Genomic DNA, 24736 nt, shown 5'->3' on the forward strand with positions numbered 1-24736 from the left:
AATGCTGAGAATATGATACTGGGATGAAGACGACATGTAGGAATCCTGCAGTTCCAAACTTGCAGGAATTGTATCCCTTTCCAAGTGCCACAGTTAAAAATGGAAAGAGTTTGGACAACAGTCAAGGGAGAGCCCCAGAAGTAATTAAATTGGACTGGGATATGGGAATCGATGCCTTGTACCCCAAAATGAATTCAGTTTATTGAACTTGGAGATGGACAGTCTTATAAGAGCAATAACAAAAATAGAAATAGGTTTAGATTCTAACACATGAGAATAAAACCAAAGGTAAAGAAGACTTTCTTTAGTTTTGAGGTTGACAAATGGGTCATAAAATTAACTTGAACAATTTCTCTAGGGTGTTAGTTGGGTGGCAGACCTGAACAACCTGAAAATAATTGCTCCTTACCCCACACTGTTTTAAGGCTACTTAAAAGTACTTATTTAAATCCCAAACTGAAAATTAAGAGGCAGCCAGGGCTTCTGTTGGTAAATGCCTTAGGGTTTAGTTATCGTTTATAAAAAGAAATTCAAACAGGTGACGAAGCTCTTCCTTAAAACCGTACTGGGAAGGTTGGCAGTGACCCAGGACCTTTCCAGAACATGGATCCAGTGAGGTTTGATCTGTGGTGCAGCCAGACAAACACAGGTAATGGGAGTATTTCTGTTTTCCCACTTTAATTTTTTTTTTGTGTGTGTGTGTGTGGTGCTGAGGATCGAACCCAGGGCCTCATACATGTTAGGCAAACACTCTACCACTGAGCCCCAGCCCCAGCCCCGTCTTCCCACTTTAATACAAGCAGCCTTTGATGAAGCTATCTTACATAGGTAGATGGTAACATTGGAAATTTGGGTGCATGACACCCTGGGTTATTATTATGTCTGTTCCCAAATGCTATCCCATTCAAACATTTTTATTTAACCATGCAACATAAGGATGGCATGAAAGAAAAAGAACAGAATGATTTTCCTTACAACATTGCTGATAATAATCACAGTCACTGGTATGTAATTTAATTAAGTTTAATCAGTCCTTTATAAAACTTCCCAATTAGTAAAAGTTGGCTTATTTTAATAGCCTTAAACATTGGTCACTATTTAAACAAGACATTCTAAAAAAAAAAAAAAAAAAAAAAGCAATCACATAATAGTTCATAGTAATTTACAAGTGGATGGTACACATTTAGATACAGAGGTAGAAGTTCACTTTTACAATGTTTCACTAATACACATATACCAAATTCAAGGCACAAAATAGTTTGCTTTACAAAAAAATACTGTAAAAATGTCATTTGCTGTTCTACAATGTGAATAAACCTTCCAAAGGAATCTTTACACCCTTCCGTACATACTCCATAGAATAAGATTTTCCCCCTCACTAATCATAGTTGGCACAAAAATGGGGACTTTTTAATGTAGAAATTCCCATTTTTAGAAATGGGTTCTTTGCAAAGCTGCTGTGTACTCTAGATAAGAGTCCAACCCAAAACACAAAACACAGCAACTCCTGAGGAAAGGGCACTTTCTATATGCAGCAAAATTCATAGGTAGAAAATGCGTGTCTTTTTGGATAACTAGGTCTCCAGATACTTAATGAAGTATTTCAGAGGTCAAATGTAAAGAAAAAAAAAATCATCTAATACTTTAGTCAATGTGAGTTTAAGAATGGGATCTGATCATCTTTACTGTAATGCTCAGACATCACTGGCTTCAAATGGATGGAGATTTCAAAATTCCTTTTCAAAAAGAGCTGAACATACAGACACCATGAAAAAGCCACACAGGCTTTACACAACTGGAACTTAGAAAAGATGAGAAAATATAGCACTATAGTCCTTGAAGTTCCAAGGATGTCAGTTGGCTAGAGTTTACTAACAAGAATGCATAAACTCTATGGGAATTCAGAAAAATCACACATGTGAAACACATTGTAGTTATCATTTCTAGACTTTCTGTTCATTAAAAAAATAATGACAGCCCAAAGATGTCACACAGTGCTTGTCTAAAGATCAGACTGGTTTTAGGGTCCTGTCTAAAAGGATCCTGTTAGCAACAAGCTTAGCTCACTTTGACTGATCACACTTCCCAAGTACTCTAGTCAGTTAATTTACACTTTATTTTTTTTAAAAAGTTGATTTTTTAAAAAAGTCAACGTGGGGTTAGAATCCAGAGAATGTCAGTAACGCTGATGTGCACTGGACTGAAACATCTTGATCGTCTTCTGATAGAAATGATATTTCATACAAAAAGATTCTTAGATTCCATTCTTCGCTTCATTATTGTTTGTGGCTTGTTTTCTTTGAGCAATAAAAGGGTACATACACTTGTCTGCTCCTAGGAACCGATACATGCACACGACTGCTTCGAAAGGAAGGATGCTGAAATGGAAAGTCACAGTTACAAACTCGAAGCCTCAAGTTAATCAGGGTCTGGGGCAGGTAGGGAAAGGCTGGGTCAGTGAGGAAGAGCCCTTCACAGTTACCTCTTCATGAAGGTCACGATGTACATGAGGCGGGGGGTGCAGATCATGGGCTGGTCGGTGAGAATGGCCTTCATGGCCTGCTTCACACAGTAATCAGGCTTCAGGGGGGGCAAAAAGGGCTCAATTTCTTTCCTATATATGTTTTATGTTAAAAAATAAAATTCAGTATTAAACAATAGTGAAGATTGAAAATACATATCAAAACACTGTGACATTATCTGAGTGACCAGATACAGGGTACATTTTGCTTTCTTTATGGTGCTTTTCTGGGTTTTTTTTTTTTTCTCCCAAATTTTCCTACTATGAACATATCTGATTACGTGTGAAGGAAAACAAGGTAGGGGGAAAAAAGCAAAAATGGTCTGCTTTTCTGTAAAGTGAGAAGGTGGTGTTTTTAAGATGCTTCAAGATGTATTTCCTATTATTTTCCTTTAAGTAGAAATAGTAGGTGTCTGGCATAGCAAGTATTAAACCCCAACAAGAGGCAAAGCTTTTAGGATTAGGGGTAGCTAAAATGTGGGCACGTAAACACTGGCATAGCCTTTCTGAGTGAAATAATAGGTCTACACCTTTCCCCTGAACAGGGAAAGCTAAAATACAGTCTCTAGGGAGCTCTGAAATGAAGGGCACACAGATATCCTCCCTACAGTTTAGTTCATTATGCTACATGTTGAAATAGCATAGTAACACGATTTATTGCTTTTAGCATTTATCCTCCCACCCCAGCTTTGGACGTCTGCACATACAACTGTGCTAAATAGGAAACAGAACTCCTCAAGACCTCCAGCAACAGGTTCTAGACACATAGGGGAAAAAAGCCAGACCATTGACACACGCACACATTCATGAAAAGGAGCTAGAGTTCCTACTTTTTCTTTTTCTGTTCTTGGTGCTGGGGATGGAACCCAGGGCCTCATGCATGCTGAGCACGTGCTCTACCACTGAACTGCACCCCTACCCCCTAGAGTTCATTTCTCAGTCCAGACTTGGAGTCAGTCTGAGACTGGAACGACTCAAATTGCCCTCCACAGAATTCACTGCTTGTCCGGTTCAGTATGTGTTAAGAATGGCTCTCGACCAACAGGGAGATTCACTTAAGCGAAGATCTCAAAGTAAGCGTGTCTTCACAAGTATCTTCTTAATGATTCGTGGTTGTGTTTACTCTGCTGAACGTGAGTCAGATGGAACTTGACATTTATATTCCCATGTGCTTCTTTCTAAGTGTGTGGGTCTTTCATTTCATCTTTAGTAAATCTAAATGATTCTTCTCGTTCTGTCAGAATGAATCTAGCAACATACACTTGCTGAAAAAAGAGAAATTTCCGAATCTGGAATGTAATATGCAATGTCTTTTTTAGAATAAAGGCATGTTACTCCTCTGTGACAGGGACACTGTTTCATATCTAAACCAAAGTTATATTAAGAATTTTTCCTCTGGTACTCTTATTTACCAACACTAAGAGAAAATTACTCTTGAGGATACAGCTTGTAAGAAAGATCCTGGGTATTTACACTTTCTCCCTGAAGGGATGGAAATGCCACTTACTACATACATACAATGCTTCTTGAATTAATTTCTGAAAGTTACTGTTAGTGTGGCACAGGTCTCCTGCTTGCCAAACTTACACAATTTTAAAAACCAATTAACCCTGACCAATTAACTACAGGTTAATTGTCAAATGACAATTAAAGCAAAAGATGGATTGAAAATCCAACTCCACACATTCCCCCAGTGTTATCCTTTTTATCCGTAATATGTTCCCACTCACCTGATTCGGCAGCCTCTGAACATGCCAGTGTCTACCAGGTAAGGGCAAACCAAGGTTGTTTTAATTCCATCCTTTTCAGCAGCCTTTAGTTCATGGCTCAGGGATTCATGAAAACCCACAACTCCAAATTTACTGGCACAGTAATCCTGAGTTAGAGAGGAGAAATAACAGAAATGCTAAGAACATGCTCAAATCCAGACAACCTGAAGCTTCCCTGGTTCTATCTTCCCTGGCTAGATGTTTGCTACAAAAGGTTATAGGTGGCCAAGCAAAGAAAAGGAAACCATTTTAAAAGACAGATATCCGATGTGGTTCAGTGCAGAAATAATATTTTCAAAGCAACAGCAGAAACAGATGAATGCTTTTTGCCACATCTACTAAGTATCAAATTACTTTGGGGAAGTTACTGCCAAAGATTCTATGAAAGCTAACAGGCTGAAGTTAAAAATGCAGAGAGGTTCACTTTGAAGTGTCTGGAAAATTTACAAATGGTCTCTTGTTCAGTGAAGGAGACTGAAAAACCTGTTTGTTTAAATTAATGCAAGAAGAACAAAGGCAAGTCTAGCTCAGGTTATAAGTTGTTATGATCTGACTTTCTCTTTAGGGTGAAATTCAAATGAAAATGATAATCAAAGCTTGTAAACTTAAACTAGAACTTAACCTAAGGGCACACAATACACAGTTCTTGTCCATGACCCAACTTTAAGTTAGGAATGGAAATAAAAAAATCTCCTGAATGCAGAAGCCATCTATTCTGTGTTGCTTTGCATATATGCATGAAATTATCTTTTTCAATTTTATAGGTACCCATAAGACAAACAACACAGAACAATAGTTTACATATGTTTTATAATTTCAGCATGGTGAGGAACAGGGTTTGATGAAGTTCACTATTATAAACTTAAAATGCAGAGACCTGACATTGAATATAACCAACTCATCTGATGAGCCAACACAAGGCAGCTCACTTTTGGCAAGATGATGAAAACAGAACATCAATCTTTGGCCTCATTTATCTGTTCCCCACAGCACTACCATTGCTCTCCATGGTTCCATTCCTGACCCTGTGCCTCCCACCATCATCAAGGCTGCTGATGGAAATGGGGTACACTTAGGACTGGCCCATCTACTTCTCTTGTTGCTGCGACTTTGTCAAGCCAGTAGAAGTGATTTTATGGCAGAAGAGGTATAATTCCATTTTAACAGCTGGCCCTGGTTTATTGGGAAACATCCTATATTCAGCATGCCAACTGGACACTTCCACAAATGTACAAGCAGCAGGTACTCTGGTGATGTGTTCATCACGGGGTATCTGAAGGAAATGCTTTACATCTGACAAACCTCAACTCCAGCAGTACTGAACAATCCCAAGGAACTTGCAACTGTCACAATATGACCATGATTAATCTCCAGCATCGTAGGAAGAAAGGCCTTAGTCGTCTGAAAGGAAAGATAAGATTCAAGTTTTAGAAGTGACCTGCTGAATTTCCTCTAAAACCCAATCCAGGGTCACAGAACAAACTCTGACCCATACAATATTATACTTCCCAATTCATTTAAAAACATTTTATATTTTCCAAAAAAGAGAAGGTCCTTTATGTGTCTGGTTAACTCAGTACCATATCATTGGCATGACAGGGCTATTAGAGGCCATGACCAACCAGATTGTAACACGAGGACTTTGGGGGACAATGCCTAGAGATGAGAAGAAAGCTATTAGTGGAAGGGTCTTTATCACCTTTAAGTGACAGTTGTCTGTTAATCTAAAGTGACTCCCAGGGCAGAGATCTTTTTACGCTCATGACACTTCAGCGCAGCCATCTGCTCTGAGGACCTGAAGCCTCCCTATGAGCAGGTGCCTTGTATAAATGCTTATCCTACCGCTACATCTAATTAGTGATAGCCCCGGGAAGGAAGAGCTGCTGTACCATCAAAAGGTTCACTGTTCATGTGCACGCTAGCAGAAGGTAAAGTGCTTTAGAATGTAGAAAATGGTAAAAATACACAACCATTTTAATGAAAAATATACCACGATGCTAATGCTATACTGATAAGAACTTGTAGAATTTCAAAGGACCAAACTGCACTGTGGGGGTCTCTGAGGTAAATCCCACAGAGGCAGAAGACTGGCCACTTAGGGTGGCAGACTATGTGGCAGATCCACTGAGGTGGTGAAAATCAGAGATGGCACCGATTTCTTACTAAACTCTCTTTCCCCTTTGGTCTCTTGCCTTCAAAATGCAGAACTGCATTAAAAAAAATCCTTCAAATTACTTAAGATGATCTATTAACTATTCTACCAGGCTCCCAACAGTTTTATAACCTGCTTCTTAAAAGAAAGCAGGAAAAGAGCAATCTGTCCACTGTTGAGTTATTGTCTACTGCCAACACAGCTTCCCATGATTTATGAAGTTAAAAAACAAAGCACTACACAGCAGACTTAAAAAAAAAAAAAAAAAGAGTTCCCTTCTCAGAGATTTCTTGGCTAAGGACTCACTGAATTTTTGGATGAATCTTTAGTTTGTTATGATAACTTTCGCATGTATAAAATTAAAATCAGCAATCTCATTAATTCAGAAGTCTTTCCACACTCCAATTCATGGAACATTTGCCAGATGAATCTCTATAAAGCATCTCAAGGTCTTCCCCTGTCTGTCTCCTGGGTCATCACTCAGTACCCCATTCTGGACTTGTTCCCTATTTGTCTGGGTCTCCTTAATTCTTCTGCTCACCTGCAAATTTTTACCTATGAATTCTTCTCTGAGAATCTATATTCCCAATCCCTTTCTATGTAAGCCCAAGTGTGACAGTGATCACAGAGTTATACAGTCTGTAATGCTTTTCAGTTGCTTTATATTAATTGTATCAGTTGAATTTTGTAATAATCCTTTATTGAAAGTATTTAGAGAGTCATCATTACTATTGCTTTGCAGTGCTGGGGATTAGACCCAGGACCTTGTGCAGGATGAGCATGTGCTCTGACATGGAGCTCACTCCCAGCCCATGCACCTGCCTGTGTTATCTAATATTATTCAAGACCAGCTTGACTTTATCCATCTCTCTCTAAGACACATAGTTGGTACCTTTCATCCTAACACATAATTACAAGCTTTTATGATATTTTGATTAACTGTTTTATACTTATTTATCTGGCTGTCTCAGACCAAGCTAGATGACACAGGTCAGACTTAACAAATTTTAAGGCAGAATCGCCACCCTGTGATTGTGCTCACCTCTCACTACTGCATGGGCCCAGCACATGTTTCAGCTGGATTGTTTCTTCAGAGTTACAAATGGCAATTGTTAGGGCAACTATCACAGTAATTATAACTTTGGTCTGCCTTATACCCCCAAAAGCCGAAAGAACTGATAATTTAGGTCATTATAGTTCAACTTCAGGCTCTATAATTTATAATATGGCCATTATATCCCAGAACTGAAATCAAGTCACGTCACAAAGCTTCTATATTCCAAGCTAAACTTGAAAACATATCCCTAAGCAATCACGTCTATAAAATGACTAATGATGAATTATTCCCAGACTAACTAAAAAGTATAAAATTTATTCTTGATGTTAGCCAGGCATTGCTTCTAAGGACAGAAGCTTCTAAACTTATGATGGTGTTATGTCGTGATAAACTAACCACAAGTTGAAAATATCCTAAGTGGAGAATGCACTTAATACACCTAAACTATCAACCTTCAGGGCTTAGCCTAGCCTACCTCCAATCTGTTCAGAGCGCTCACATTAGCCAACAATTGGGCATGGAGACAGGATCATGCCACATATCACTAGACTCGTAATAAAGTCACACAGTCATCTATATTAAAATTTGCCTAGTGTTAGAAGAGAGTCCTTTCTATCTTTGTGTTTTAAAAGTTCTTAATACAGGTAAATATAGGAACTTAATATTAAATCCTAAGAAATTACACACAATTTAAAATACAAGTAAGAATTTGCTACTTGGCTACCTGACAAATCTGATTCACTGAGCTGCTTGCTTCTGTGGCCAGTGTCCATCCTAACTCCAGCTGGCGGCGGGCAGATTAGTAACTCACAGACACCAGAGTGGGCTGGTTCTAATGAGTTCCCCATATTCATGTGCTGAGGTTCTGCCTGTAGGTGTTAAATGACTAACCCAGATCCTCAGCAGCATATAAAGGCAGGTGATACAAGATTAACAAGTTCCTAACTGTGTTTTAAGTTTAATTGGTTGCAAGGTTCTGAAACTGATTAAAGTCCTCACCCCTCCCCTGAAATGAGTCTGGTGGTATTCACTTCTCCATTCAACTAGTCATTCTTGAACATGTGTTATGTGCGGTTACTGTGTCACAATCTGGCCTTGTAATAATGGGTAAAACAGGACTTGGTCTCATTCCTGTCCCTAAGCAGAATTTAAACTCATCAGGATTAAACTGGGTTAAATTGATACATCAAATGTAAACCAGCTCTAGTTTTTCTCTCTCACATAAGCAGGAGGGCTGTACATTCACATTCCAAAGAATGTGATTTGGTTCTGATTCTGCTCCTGTGCCCCTGCCCCATAATTGTTTGCAGGGGAGTTAAGATACTGGTTTTATATTGAAAGGAAAAAAAAAAAAAGAAGAAGAGAGAAAGAAAAAATAGAAGCAAAGTAATCCAAATATGGCTATATAATTAAAATATTTTCAAGTTGTGGGTTATAAACATATTGTTCAGGGAAATATGTTTCAACTTTAAGTAGCTAGTGAAGTGTGACACAAGTTGGTTACTTTGTTTTAATTCAAATTTTTTTTTTTTTGGAGAGAGAGGATTTACAAAAAAAATTTAAAGCGGCAGTGGGCCAAAGTTCAGTTTAAAACATGACTTCTTTGCCTAAACAGGAAAAAATTGATCTCTTCATAAATGAAATCCAATGTGTCTGTGCATAGTGTACCTTTGAAGACAAAGACCATATTCTTTATGTAGAAAGACTCAACCTTAGGTAATACCACAATCACCACAACTTCTAAGGCTGTCAACAAGACATGAGCTGCTGATGAAACCCTGCAGGTAATGCCAGCAGCTTTGGGACCCAGACTGCTTGTTTTCCAAAACAGGTGCCAGACACTCACTCTATGCTGATCAGAGGCAAGCTGGGCAAGAGCACCCACATCAGGACCACTCAGGGTTTCTCTTAAGCCCATGCTCAGGGTCCTGCTGGACCCTAGGACATGTGACTAAGGCTGTTAATCATTTCTTGATGCCTGAATGGACATGAGCAATTACTCCTTGTACATTATTTCCACACGCCCACCCCCACCTGGGATCTGGGGTGCATTATTAAATAAACCTCGATCAACACTAATTCTGTTCCTTACTTTGCAAGGAAAAAAGTGCCATAAATGGGTGACCAGAAAGCACTGCATTTTCAGGAATTTTCCAAAGTAACCCAACTAGTTTTCCTTTCTAATTACTCCTGCCCTCAACAGTCTGGTAGATGACATCTGAGATAGCACAGCATATTCGGTCCTTGACACAGCTTGACAGAACAAAGAAATCTGGCACTTTGCAATGAATTATTAATGTGCACAAATATTGTAGCATGTACGAGGTGGGGACCAGCAAAAGGTGAAGTTCTAGTTGCCATGACACCAGTCAGTTCAAGCTAAGGTTCATGATCTTTAACTTTGTCTCAAAGAGTTGTTAGAAGAACATAAAGGGCGAATCTGAAATGCACACCCAAGCGGTGTGAGTAGAATTTCATGGGTATGCTGCCATGGAGGATCTGAGAAGGGAGAGTCAGATAATTCACTGCCCCAGGACTGCTGTGTTAGATCAACTGTAAGGACAGATTATCTAGATCAGGACTTAACAACGCATGATGGGATCCCTACAGGAAGGGCATTTAATCAGTCTCTAGAGTTAGCTGGCACCCATGCTGGTTGGCAAGGTTTGCTGGAGGCTAAACCAAACACCCAGAATTGTACTTCATTCTGTGTCCTCTTAGTTGAATGTTTAGAAAACAGAGGAGATCTAGTCCTTTATCAAGAAAATCTGAGTGACTCTTGATCTATAGGGGCGGGGGGTGTCTCAATATCAGTTACCTATATTTGAACCAGGAAGGTTTAGAGAATTTAGAGTTGGAAGAGATCTAGGGTCTCTTAATTGCTAAAAAAGAAAAAATCGTAATAATTGACTCTGGCTGTAAAGGGCAAATACAGAACTTTGATTATTTGTGATTAATTTTATCACAAGGTTAAAAATCTGCTGCCAGCAGACAGGGTTGTTTACGTGATTAAAAAAAAAGAAGAAAAAGAAAGAAGAACATTTAAATGAACACTGACATTCCTATGAGACACGTTTAACAAGTCTAATATCTCCATAGCTCCTCAGGGTTCCTCTTCAAAGCACTGGGCCCTCTGAAAGATACCTGTAAAGGTCACATTTATAATATGGGCAAGAACTTCTCACACAGAAGTGTAAGTGACTGCACATAGACATGGCATGTCATAGCTTGAGAAATCTTTGAAAGTTGGGTTTACGCCAAATTAACTTCCAACAGTTCCGACCTCCAGATCACTCTTGGTGCTCTTAATGACAGACTGTGCAGTGCAGAGCCTGCAGCTGCGGTGTCAGGACAAATTAGCTGAAAGTTAAGCAAAAGAGAATGTGAAGAAACACGGTGTCTGGCAAAGCCGGACTTGAAATTTTGAGATGGTGTTGGTAAAACACCCAGAAGGCATTCCCTGTATCTGTAAACAGCCCCAGGTTCACAGCCACCGAGGGAAAAGCACGGTTAATTTTTCACAGTAGGAAAAGACCTTAGGTTGGATTTTTGTACATTCGCATGACTGTCTAGTGACAGTCTTTTAAAAGAATTATTTTGAAGTTTATATATCTTATTCGAATGTCCAAGAAACAGATTAAACATTAATTTCCAGAGAGTTATAAATTATATTACGATGGGAAATGGCATATATAGAGGATGGAGTGCTGATGTAGGTTTTCAGATCTCTAAAATGACAGCATTTTGTACGATCTGAAAATGAGAATACAATAGAGTCCATCAAACAAAAATATCTACCTGAATGTGCTTACGCTTTATGCTGTCCCTACTATGGTAAACAGCTTTCCTCCTGTTCTTCTCTTGCCTGTGTTGCCAGCAGAGTAACTTATTTTTATCAGAATCATTATCGAATATTCTCTTGAATATTTACAAGGCTAAAATGACATCTGGTGGCACTCTTCTCTGAGAATTCAGTTACTGTTCCTGGAATACTGATTCAACCACACAAACTTTTGAAGACGTTGGAAATAGACTGGACTGTGTTAAGAAGGTTAATTGCTCATTACTGCATGCAAAGATTAAACATGGTAATGTACCACCAGTTACCCTGTGAGAGGAAATATGAACCTAAATACTCTTAATTTTGCTGGTTTCAAATAATAAATATAATGCTTAATAAATATAATGGTCAAACTTTAGAAAAGTTACTTTGACCACAATATTATTTCAAAAAGGCAATCTTCACTATGGAACTATCTATAATTGGGAGATAAAGCCTAACCTTTGTTGGCAAGCAATATACTGACTTTTAACTATTTTAGGTGCAGCTGACAGGAGACATTCTGACAGTCATGCAGCTGCACAGTGGCCTTTGTTCCTTTTCCTATTTGGCTATGTTTGCAGACACAGAAAGATCTCCTGACTAATTGTGCAAAATAGCCTCAAGATAACTGAAGCCTGGAACTACTGTCTCTGACTTAAAGTGTTCATCTTAATTTCTGTCAGATTGAGACAAAACATCTCTTTCTAGATAGAGAAGGAGACCAAGGAATATGTCATCAAATTTGTACCAATGTTACATTTACCATCCTTTAAAAAAATTATTATTGTGAGGCTACAGGGATTCGTTTAACATTTGAACAGCATCAGCAGTTAATACTTAACACACATGCACAAGAATACTCTTACAGTTGCCCTGCAACCAAGAAGCTAATAAAAGAGCGAGGCTTTTCAAATGAACACCTAGATGATGACACCATTAGTTATTCAGCAAAAATAAATGCTTCATTAACTTGTCTTCCCACTGCTAAAGGATGGGGTGAATCTACCCCAAGGCTGCAAGTCAGATCCCAATAATCCCTTATACTTTAGGGCTCGCTATGCAGAAATACCAGAAATGAGGTGACTTAAAACTCAATCTATCTGGAAAGTACACTGGTCTTTGGATTCCAGAAACCTGCACGGTTCTGACTGCTGAAGCTTCAACCTTCTTTTTGTTACCTGACTTCTCTGAATCTTCATTTAACTCATTTGCGAGACAAAAAGAGGGGATCTCCAAGAATTTTTAGCTAAAAAAATGTTAGGTTCATATTCAAGACTTCTTCAGTTCCTACTGTGCATTCAAAATACAAGTCTTAATACTGAGGTATGACTTGCCTAAGACTCTCGTAAATGACTCAATAAGGTATCAGCTCCATTAGTGTGGCTGCCAGCCCCTGGTGATTAATAAAATATCTAGCCATTAAACATTTATATGTTGTCATGGCTGTGCCTTTTAACATAGTATAACTTGAATTCATGCAGCCAATTTAATATTGCGAATTATCTGTGCAAAATAGTTGTTTTTCTGTTTTACTTGAACCCATGGCAGTTCAACGTGTGAACAAAACTATGAACACTGGACACTGTTTTTAAAATGCTATTTCCCTTGATCCTCCCCTGACTGGACCAGAGATGATCAAAGGAGAGTTCAATGATCTCGCTCAGACCCAGGCCCCTCCCCCACCTCAATAACTCTATGGAATAAAGAAAATAACCCACAAAATTGCAGCCAAATCACCTGCCAAACAAGGGGCTGTCATTAATCCCTTTGCTTTGCCCCAAATGCACATCACTTCTCAGAAATGGTAATAAAGACAGATCTTCCAAAGGGCAGAGGCTTCGGTTCTGCTCTAGTGACCAGTAACCACTTGCGTGAGGCACAAGCACATGCACGCCAGCTTAACCACTGCTGGGCCATCTGAAGTGGCAGGGCGCCTTTGCCCCTTCCAAGAGCACAACCCAGCAATGTCCCCATGATCATCAGCCCTTGTAATTCATGAGTGCAAATAGTTCAAATTCTTCCCTGCTTTCTAGTGAGCTTAAAACAACAACAAATCTTTACTTAAAAACAGGATAGACATAATCAAGAGGTTACTCGTGAAAATTTATTCCTGAACATGCACTATATATAATACTGAGAAGTCACTTAATATATATAAGGGTTTATGGTACCTGGATGGAGCTAAGCATTACCCCAAATAAATAAATAAACCTTTTTGAACCTCTTAGAGAACTTTAATGATTGCAGAAGCCACCTTTTCTCTAAATAAGTGGATCTCAAACTTTGCTACACATTAGAATTGCCTAGGGAGTTTTACTCCTGGTGCCCAGGCCACATCCCAGACCAGTTATACCAGAAACTCCAAAGGAGAGAAATCAGGCAGTAAGAGGAAACATTCCCCAGGTGACTCCAATAAGTAGAAAGTTTGAGACCCAGTTTTCTAGAACAGTTTCCCAGTCTCAGCACCATTATATTTATTGCTGGGTTATTTTATGCCCTGGGGAGCTTTGGGGGCCTCACGGATGTTTCGGCAGCGTCCTCTCTTCTCTCCACTAGATGCCAGTAGCAGCTTCACCAGTCTGATAAGAAAAATGTATTGCCAATGTCCTCCTGAAGGCAAAAGTGACCCCTCGAGGGCCCCCACTATCTAGTATGGATGTGGGCATTAGCAAACCAAGTTCCACATACTCCAGTGATGGTTTTCTCCTCAAATCTAATTCTCACATTGTAATGACATTTTTCTAGGTTTGGAATACATTCCAAGCTGGTGGGGGGGGGGGGGAGCACAACTTAAACTGGGCTCCATATAGCCTGTGGATGTAGCTCAGTGGCAGAGTGCTTACACAGCATGTATGAGGCCCTGAGATCTCCAACACTGAAGAAAAAAAAAATGGGCTCAAAATCCTACCACTTTAGTTTATATACTTTTTTAAAATTTTTTAGGTATAGAAGGACACAACACAATGCCTTTATTTTTATGTGGTTCTGAGGATCGAACCTGGGTCCCGCCCATGCTAGGCTAGCGCTCTACCGCTGAGCCACAATCCCAGCCGCAAGTTTGTATACTTTTAAACTACTACTCCCTTTAAGTATAGCAAGACTATGTGGAACCATTTCCTCAGTCATCCAACAATTATGAATGTTCCTGATGTGCCAGGCACTAGGCTGGAAGGGATCCACAGCAACACCTGCAAGGTCCCTGACCTCCCACAAATTAATTCCAGAAGTTTATTTTGGTCCTGGGCAGGAAGAACAACCCTTCACGATCCCTACCTTCTGCCATGCTGCTCATGGCTACGGGCACAGCAACTAGGGAAAGTAGTGAGCAAAAGAGCACCTGGACTCACTCTTTTGAGATACTGGACCTTAATCCAAATTTAAAACAAAAATGTAGACAAGGGTGGGGTCCAGAGTGCAGGATCTGACATTTTCCTCATGTACCATCTTTTTTAATTTTTTTGTAGTGGGAATTGAACCCAGGGGCTCTTCACCACTGATCTATGTACCCCACCCCTTTTTATTTTGAGATAGGGTCTCCCTAAGTTGCTGAGGCTGGCCTAGAACTTGCAATCCTCCTGCCACGGCTTCCCAAGCCGCTGGGATTACAGGTATGTGCAACCATACCTGGCACATATACGGGATTCCTATAGGGCTGGTTTACTCAGAGAAAAATAGGGGGAGGTATTGAGAAAGTAGAAAGGAAAAGAAGTGTGGAAGAGCTGTTTCTCTTCAAACATTGATGTGCATAGGAATTGCTTGGAATGCGACCAAATGCAGATACTGATTCAGAAGGTTTGGAAGGGGGCCAGAGCCTTTCTTTCTAATATGACCCCAGGTGGTATTGCTGCTGCTGCTGCTACTCTGGACCACAGGCCAAGAACAGGGTTCTAGAATGAGTAGGGGTGGGGGGGGGATCTGTCTACTCCAAATCTCAAGTGGCTTCAGATCAATTTCTCCTCAAAATTCAGCAAAATGGCAGAACAATCTTCACATCTCTCTTCTTGCTGCCCCTTGACCTCCATTATGGTGATTATTAAGTCAAGAGCCCTCAGCACTTTGTATGAACAACTGTGAGAACTTGTGGACTGTCTGTGTATTTGTCTTGGATCCACTTTTAGCACTAGCAAGCTCTCAAAGAGAGCTCAGGACTTCAAAATCCTCTCCCTCTCATCCACAGCTTTGAAGACAATGTAGACCCCGTCTGCCTCAGCACCTCCCTCTTTCACCTTTCCCTGGGCAAGTGAACCACAGAAACTTTCATACTTTGGCAAGTCTGTGAGAAAATCCTACCTAGAAAAAGATTACCCCTTTATAAATCAGATGTTTGGGTTAAGCTTGGACTTGTTATCAACCATCTCAAACTGCAGAATTTTGAAAATCCATGGTTAACATCTCAAAAGGGGAAGCTTATGAAGCTTTCTGAAATTCTGATCCCCTAAGATTATTATATAACAGAATAAAGGTTTAACATTTTCCAGGAGATAAGGCAACAAAACAAGCTAAACTAAAACCACAGTGTTATTGAAATTTTGGTCCCAAGTACTTATGCAACTTTATGCAGCCAGTCCTTGTAGAAGATCCCTTTCCATTGCCTACCTTCTCAGGTCCAATTTACCAATGCTAACACCCACAATAGGAAGAAAGGGAAGGAGGCTGGATGACAAAGGATGTACTATATTGGCTACCTCGAATACAGTCATGGAAAATTACAGAAAAGGCTCAGAAAAAAAACCTCTGAGTTGAGCTTTGGTAATAAAAGTCTAGTGTGGCATTGATTCTTCAGGCTAGAATTTTACATGCTTGTCTAATTTATAGAGCAAACTTTCTGGGGATATTAAGCTAGAGTTAATCAGTTATTGCTAAGCTAACCATGCCAATAAAAAAAAATCAACATTTGAAGATTAATTCTTACATTATACCACAGGGCAAAAACCATAAGTGACTCATTGGAAAATTTACTATACCAGGAGCTTTGAACAAGTAGCCCAGGTAGGTATTTGTACACGTTCTGACCTGAAGCCCCAGGCTGAGGGTCTAGGTCCTAGCTTCTTCCTTCCCTGGTGGTGACCTTACAGAAGTTTCAGGACCTCTTATCTATAAAAATGGGATAATACTTAATTCAAAGTTTCTGTGAAGCTCAAATGAGAGAAAAGTGCTTTGTAAATTTAAGTGTTACATAAAAAGTATAGTAAATGTACACAAGGCTCATTAAGCATATATTTACAGGCTATTTTAATTCTAATTGCTATCTATTTTTGGATAGGTTGTTTCCTTCTTTAAGTTCCTGCAGTTCCTGGTTCTTACTATGTATATCTTCCAGTCCTTTCTTCCCTCCACACAGAGCCTGACCATACTTCCGGTTAAAACTTAGTATAGGATCACGGAAAAAAAAAAAAAAAGACTTGAGAGCATGTTGCTAAGCAGTTGCTTCAGCCACCTCACTCCTTTCTTCCAGAATCCTTGATGATGCTGGGAAACAACACTTACCAGTCACACCTCCTTCCTAACCCTTTTCTCTACTAGCAGAGAACAACAATTTAAGTTATGAATCAAAATTCATGAAGAAGTATCCAGTAAATGTAGAAATACTACAAATAAAAATTATTTTAAAACAATTACACTTTATGTCCCAACCCCCCCCCCCCCCCCCCCCCCCCCGCCAGAGATTGCAGAACTGACCCCCTTTAAAAAAAAAAAAAATCCTTGAGAAATCAGTAGGGGGCAGTATGTTAATCACAATTTGCAGGTGGGAAAATTCAGGCTTTGAATTTTAAGTTTCACTTGTCCTCAAAATACCTATGTGTTTACACAAGTTACACCACAAATATTTTCCCAGTTACACTGATTTGGGAAGTGTTATTTTGAGCCCCATTGCTTAGAATATCACTAAGAAGCTGAAACTTGTTAATATTCAAAAATCCCAGTATGAAGGTATTTAAAGGAGAGGCAAGAAATTCACATTTTATGCAAGTAGCAAATAAGAGAGAAACACTTGTGACTTCCCCAGACCAAAAAAAAAAAAAAAAAAAAAAAAAAACAATGTTTAACACCACTGGTGCCTTTCCCGAATCTTTGTGTGATCTTTGAAAGTTTCACAGACCAAGTAATGTTTTGTTTCCAAAAGTGAATTCACTGTAAGTGGCTTGTCATTGTAAGGGGCTAATTTGACAGCACTCAAGGTTTCCACAGTAATTGCCCTTGGTTGTTAAATATTCTAGCAGCATTTGCTGCAGTGTTGAAAGTTTTATGATCATTATGAGAGGATATTCATTTTTCCCCCCTGTGGCTCACTTAATTTTAGTTTCAGAGCATTTAGGAAAATGGTCTCTGACAGGTGTGAACTTCGGTTTTAAGAGAATTGACAAATAAAGTAAAAAAGAAAAAAAAGAGTAGGCCACGTTGGAAAAAAGACTTTGGCATTCCCACAGGTGAAAAGCTGTACCCTCTGGAGCAGAGCTGGGGAACCTGCATAAATCCAGGTGACTGGGACTGGTTGGCCAGGTATATCATGTAAACACGGTGAAATCCCTAGGCCATGCTCTGCCAATCTATTTCTCAACAACGGTCTCTTAACAGGGTGTTAAGACACAATACAGGGTCATTTTCTAATGCTACCCTATTACAGACCAGCAGTATGTTCTACCTACCTACTCTATATTTTCAAAGAATCAAAAGCATCTGTCTGTTGAGTTATTTCCCAACTATGCTTCCATGGGCCTCAGCCTGAAAGGAGTTTCTAGGTCAGTTGACAGAAACTTAAAGAAGGGATAGGTCTTTGAATAGCTAACTTACTACACTAACTTCTGAGATAAGAAACAACTAATTAAACCAAGAGAGATTAACACATTTTAATCTGATCCTTGGAATTACAGGCTCAAAACATGGGACTTATTTCATTCAACAGAGGCAGGGAATAGTTCCCCATTTCTTAATCTTTGGAAATTTTGTCATACTCCAAAGATTAGTTACAAAGGGCCCTTTCTCTTAGGAAAATACTGGGTGTGTGTAAGAAATGAGATGCAAAACCACCCTGCGAGTACACCCCCTAGTGGAACTTCAGCATAGTACAGTTTGGGGGTCCAAAAACATTCTAGGTACAGGTTGAGTATCCCTTATCCAAAATGCTTGGGACCCAAAGTGTTTTGGATATTGTAATATTTGTATCTACATAATGAGATGCCTTGGGGGATGGGATCAAGTCTAATTACAAAAAGCATTTATGTTTCATAATACCTTATATAACAGGAAGGTAATCTTATACATTATATTTAGTATGTCTACATTTTGACTGACCCCATCATGTGAGCTCAGGTGTGGAATTTTCTACTTCAGAAATCATGTTGGTACTCAAAAACTTTCAGATTTTGGCGTGTTTAAGATTTCAGCTGGGCATGGTGGTGCATGCCTGTAATCCCAGCAACTCAAGAGGCTGAGGCAGGAGGATTGCAAAGCCAGCCTCAGCAACTTAGTGATGCCCTAAGCAACTTAGTATGACCCTGTCTCAAAAAAAAAAAAAAAGGAATGGGGATGTGACTCAGTGGTAAAGCACCTTGGATTCAATTTCCAGTACCCCCCACAAAAAAAGATAGCAGATGTTTGGATTAGTGATGTTCAACATGTCTATAGCACTTAGACCTACTTAAGTATACTTTCCCAGCTCTAGTGGCTATGACTGTACCATAATCACGTGTCTTCTACTTATTAAATATAGTGAAACACAAAGCAAATAGACAAATCACGGCATCTATTTGCATACATTTATATAGGCAGATATCTAGATTAGACAGAGGCAAACTGGTGACTTATCACAAACGAGGGAGGCTTAATTTTAGTTTCTGAAAAAACTAAGAAATTTTAGGTGAATCTGTTATTAATTATTCCTTAACTTGAAAAACAATTAAATAATAAAAGGAGTTTCCTACCAAAAATTCAATTCTCAAGTAAGGTTATTAAATTGCTTGAAAATAATTTTCTCAGACTGCCACTATCTGTTCACTAGTTATTAAATAAATTTACTGGAACTTGGCAAAGATCTTGAAAATCTGAAAAGTGATTAGCGTAAAAACAAATTTAAGGGAAGAGAATGAATTGAGAGAAGGTGAGCAGTTATATCTAGCCATATGGTTTGTAGCTCTTGTTTAGGTTTCAGGGACCGAGTCCTGCAATGAATGGCTAAAGACTGCTACCGCACTCTCCATTCAGTCTTTTTGAAAAAGCTACTCAATGTTACATTAGAATAGGTTAAAGAATACTTGCATTTTGACATGTCCTATAGATTAATTTCTACCTGGTCAGATAATGGATAAAGTCCTGAATAGAGAAATAAGGAAGGACTAGGCATGGTAATAAAGGCATGAATTCTAGCAACTCAAGAGCCTGAGGCAGGAGGATCACAAGTTTGAGGCCAGTTTCAGCAACTTAGCAAGACCTTGTCTCAAATAAAACAAGGGCTGAAGATATAACTCAGAGGTTCAGTGCTCCTGAGTTCAATCACTAATACCAGTAAAAGAAAAGGAGAAAAAAGAAAAAAAAAATAACAAAAGAAAGAACAAATACGACTTTGCTTTCAGGAATGGAGACAAATAGCCCCTGTCATTCCATGATCAAAGAAGAAGGGACTAATCCTTGAATCTAGGATTTGATGATTATTTTATAGGGGCTACCACCTTAATATATAAAGTTACTATCAAGTCAACATGAAAATACTTGCAATTTGTGTTTTTCTTTTGCAGGAGTGATATACTTTTTTTTGTACTAATCAACTTCTGTAGTCTCCAAATAAAATGGGACTCAAATGGCAGAGTAGCCAGCCAAAGGTTCTTCCATGAAGCATGAGAACAGAGGGCTCTCTCGGGGCACAGTAAAGAGCAGCCTGGCTGGAGTTTATAGTACAGCAGGGGCTGTAATAGGTGCTGAGTTGGGAAGGCAGGTGAAATTCAGCTTTGAAAGGCCCAAGATGCCATGCTAATGAGCTGGACTGTGAGTCATGTGGTCACACAAGGGTTTCAAGCAGGCATATAGCAAACTCAGCTCTACTTAGATAACCCTGGATTGAAGAGCAAAAAATGGGAACAGAGAAAGAAGTTAAGAGGCTCTGAGTCTAGGCGAGAGGTGATGGAGGTACACATGAAGGGGTGGGAATGGAAAGAAGGGGATTAGTTAAAGTCCACGGTGGCGAGAGAGAACAGTCAGGATTTGGTGACCCACATAGAGAACTGAAGATTATGCCGATGTTCTCAAGCCTCCTGACTGACCAACTGGGGAATGCAAGAAGGGGCAAAGAGGAGTTAGTTTAGTATTGTGACATGCTGATTTCACGCAGTTAGGAAGAGGTGTACAGAGACAACTGGTCCGAGCACACAATCCTAAAGAGCCAACATTCCAAAGGTGGGGAGGCCAAGAGGACTGGGAAGGCAGAGAGAGGAACAGAAAGGTGTCTCTTCATGGAAACTAAAGCACTCAAGCTGCACACTGCATTTGGCAATGAGGGAGCACCACAATCTATTCATATAGCTTAGAAATGATGGCATTGGTTACTCTGCAGTATTTTCCAAACAACTGAGATAACCAGACAGATTAGAACACAGATCAAACACGTGGGGAAGTTTCTCATAGGATTTAATGTCTGGTTCCCTACTCACACTAATTTCGTAAAGAGACACTTTTCCATGCTGTGGATTTTGATTTCTAGTACAAAAGATTAGGGCCAGGCAAAAATTATTATTATTACATCAAGTTACTGATGTAACACATCAAACATAGAAACTAAAGTTCAATAAACATGTGATCCTTGTTTGTGTATACAGATAAATGGTCCCAGCTATCCAGGCAGTTACCATCAACAGAGATTCTTTTCCTGTTTTTGACTATAATCAAGAATTAATAAGACAAACTATGCCAATTTACAACCTGGTTCAAGAATTAAAAGTCTTTATTTTGAAAGCTCAAATATTTTTATGCATGTGACATTTAATGACAGAAACCAGTTCTAGAGCAGACTTTAAAAATAGGCCATAAATTCTAAGTTTTTAGTATCTACCTTAATAACATCCTATAGGGAAACAATATTATATAAAATGTTTTAGTCTTAAAATTCTTAATATTATGGTATGGAGGAGCAACTATCAAACAAATATTTTATATGAATATTTTAGAAATGATTTTTTAAACATTTTAAACCTAAGGGGGCTTGGAAAAAAAATAAACAAAAACAAAACTAGCTTTCTCTAACCAGAGAAAAGAGGAATACAGTATGTGAGATTAAAAACCAGTAAATCACATAAGAACTTAAACATTAACGATTAGGGACCATCCATGAGATATTAGGTACAATGGTAGCACTAATGCATTTAAGTGCTACATTACTCAGATCTAGCTGGTGGGCTTTTACTTTTCCTGGATGGATTTTAACTAAATAGACTTTAGACATTTGGATATAGATAAATGCCTAATTCAGTAATTAGTATTTTAAAACTGTGAAACCTTTTAAGTTAAGTGGTCTATTAATTAACTACCAATTATCTTGTCTGACTAACATATCAATAGAAGTAAATTACCTACTAGCTATTTGACAGATTTAGTCCTTTACCATGCAAAATTTCTTCAGAACATAAAAGGCCTAGAGTTAAATGCTTTTGCTTCCCCCTTTTGGTTAATCAGGGATCAATGTGCTGCTCACGTATAAAGGCCAAATGCAGCTCTTTGATTGAAAGGATCTACAGATAAACTTTGGCTTTTAGAAATAGCAACCAAGATTCTATACCCACTCTGAAAAAAACATCAAGTGAAGCAATGTTAATATTTGGAGGGGAACCATAGGATTGCAGTTACTGAATAGAGATCACCTTTCCATATTTCAAAGTTGAACGCAGAGGTATTTTCAAGGGTTTTTTTTTCTTTGCATTTTAGCAAGATAGAGAGCCTATGTGAATGATTTCTATGCTAGTGTTAAAGTGCATTTGTTCTCCACAGCCTTCTCCTAACTATGTGTTTCACAGATTATGCACACCAAAGCCTACCCCATATCTATCACTTCTTGACTGGTGACCAAAAGAAGATTCCTGGGAAATCTGGTAGTAGAACAACACTAAAAGGTGAAGTGCCACAGCAGACTGCAGACTTGTGCAGAACAATGTGGTAGGGGTCCTCTCCTTGAGGCCTAGTTATTGGGAAAAAATGATTGGTTGGTATTATTCAATTGGAGCTTGATTCAAATTGGCATATCAAGAGCAGCTTTCTCAAAGTCCTCAGCCTCACACCTATGAACAGAGTTAACACACTACTGTAAAATTGAGCATACAGGTGGGGCAGGACGACTGGAAAAGTCACAAGTCAGTAGGAAACAAAAGGAGATACAAATAGTGGATGTGCACTAGAGTTAAATGCTTTAAGTATCAGCTTGAGTTAGTTCAACATAATACTTACCTTTTGAAAATTCACTGCAATAGACACACATGAGCATTCTCTAAATAGGTTATTTTCTAAATATGTCAGCAGAAGCCTATTATGTATTATTGAATATTTATTGAGTGACTTAAGAATAAAGTTCTGTTTCAGGCAGAAGAAAACAAACAGATGAATACAATCAACTACCTTCAGACAACTTGCTGTCTACTTTGGGATATAGGGCACAACGTAGACAAAATTATGCCAAAAATCCATACTATGCACCAAAGGATGGCAATGACAACAAATGCTATCAAACAACAACAACCAACAACAAACACCCAGGGAAAGAAAAGTCTTATGTGAGTCATTTAAGTGCAGTTTCCTTGGAAAGTAAGGGGTTGGACCAGATGGTCTCTAAGGATCCTTTAGCTCTGATATCCAAGAATGCCAGGAAGGGCTACAGTGGGGAGGGAAGGGTAGGCTGACAACTTGGACTAGACTTTAAAAGGCACAGGGAGTAGAGGAAGAGGCAATTCCAGGCAGCGAGACCAGTATAAGGAATGGTTTGGAAGTGGGAGCATCCACAGCTTTTCAGTGAAAGTCGACATGGTCTTCTATTTCACCGTTCATAACTTTAACTCTGAATCAGGATCAACATACTATTTGTTATTCTACGAAAACAGACATTAACTGCTACTTAAAAGTCTGGCTCAAGATGATCTATTCAAATAATTGAACAAGCTCTTTGCTCAGCTGACGTACTTAAAAATGTATAAGGGAATTTTTTTTTTTCCCTCACCCAAACACAGTAAAAAGATACAATCATTATTTTTTCTGGAAGGAAGACAACACAAGTCAGGCCAACACATCTTTGAAAAATCATCACTAACATTTTTGCTTAAGAGTACTACTGGAATACTACTTAACCTTCCCACCCAAATCACTGTAAAAATTATAATAATTTAAATTTTAGTTGCAAATTTTCAATTTCTTCTCAAAAGGTTTTAAGTCTCGGCAAGAAGTCAGAAATTCCAACTCTAAAATGAATTTTCTGACTCAATATTGAAAATAATTCTTAAGTTTAGATGCTTAGGGGAAAAACAGCTGGAGAATTTAGGAGCCTCCCATATTTTAATATGAAGTGACATCATTACCACCAAGGCTTCCAAGAACTCCCTAAATTGTGTGGTTAAACAACATCTTGAGGCACAGTGAGGATGCTAGAAAGGTGCTGTGTTCCTCCTTGGTATACAGATTCAGTTCCAGAATAATCTTTCCACTAGAGATGTGATTCAATTTCCTCCTTATGTTAGAAAGTAGACTAGGCACGGTGGCTCACATGCCTGTAATCCCAGTGGCTGGGGAGGCGGAAACAGGAGGATTACAAGTTCAAAGCCAGCTTCAGCAATTTAGCAAGACCCTAAAGCAACTTAGTGAGACCGTCTCGAAATAGAAAATAAAAAGGGTGGGGATAGGGATGTGTCTCAGTGGTCAAGCACTCCTGGGTTCAATCCCTTGTATCGAAAAAAAAAAAAAAAAAAGTAACCTAATCTTAGAAGTACAGTATATTATCTGGGCATGGTGGCACATACCTATAATCCCAGCTACTGAGGAGGTTGAGGCAGGGGGATTAGAAGGTTGAGGCTAGCCTAGGCAATTTAGAACTTATCTCAAAATAAAATTTGAAAGTAGCTGGGGATGTAGAGAAAAAGAAAAATACAATATTTCAATTTATGTGCATTTCTAAAGCTGAGGCTATGGATTTTCTGAGCCTAACACATTAGCACTCATCTTATAGTATGTCTAGGGAAGACAAGATGCTCTCCTGTTACAAATATTTTTTCACCTAAGACTATATGGGGTTTCTTTAAAAATCTGGTTACATTCAGATGAGGTGGTGCTTGCCTGTAATCCTAGCGGTTGAGAAACTGAGGCAGGAGAATTGCAAATTCAAGGGCAGCCTCTGTAATTTAAGGAGACCTTAAGTAACTTAGTGTGATCCTGGTTTGTTTGTTGTTTTTTTTTT

At 38.9% G+C, this 24736-nt stretch overlaps 1 protein-coding gene across 1 annotated transcript in view; it reads right to left on the reverse strand.

Annotated features, from left to right (window-relative positions):
- Nucleotides 1-1007: 1007 nt before the first annotated feature.
- Nucleotides 1008-24736, reverse strand: part of Rdh10 (retinol dehydrogenase 10) — a 28597-nt gene continuing 4868 nt past the window's right edge. Inside the window, exons 3-6 of the mRNA XM_027953032.2 lie at nt 5593-5691; nt 4252-4397; nt 2483-2614; nt 1008-2378 (exon numbers count right to left, since the gene is read on the reverse strand). Coding sequence (XP_027808833.1) covers nt 2255-2378; nt 2483-2614; nt 4252-4397; nt 5593-5691 — 501 coding nt within the window. The 3' untranslated portion in view covers nt 1008-2254. The remainder of the gene's footprint in view (nt 2379-2482; nt 2615-4251; nt 4398-5592; nt 5692-24736) is intronic.

Source organism: Marmota flaviventris, chromosome 15 (genome assembly GCF_047511675.1).
Source record: "Marmota flaviventris isolate mMarFla1 chromosome 15, mMarFla1.hap1, whole genome shotgun sequence".
NCBI classification, from domain to species: Eukaryota; Metazoa; Chordata; class Mammalia; order Rodentia; family Sciuridae; genus Marmota; species Marmota flaviventris.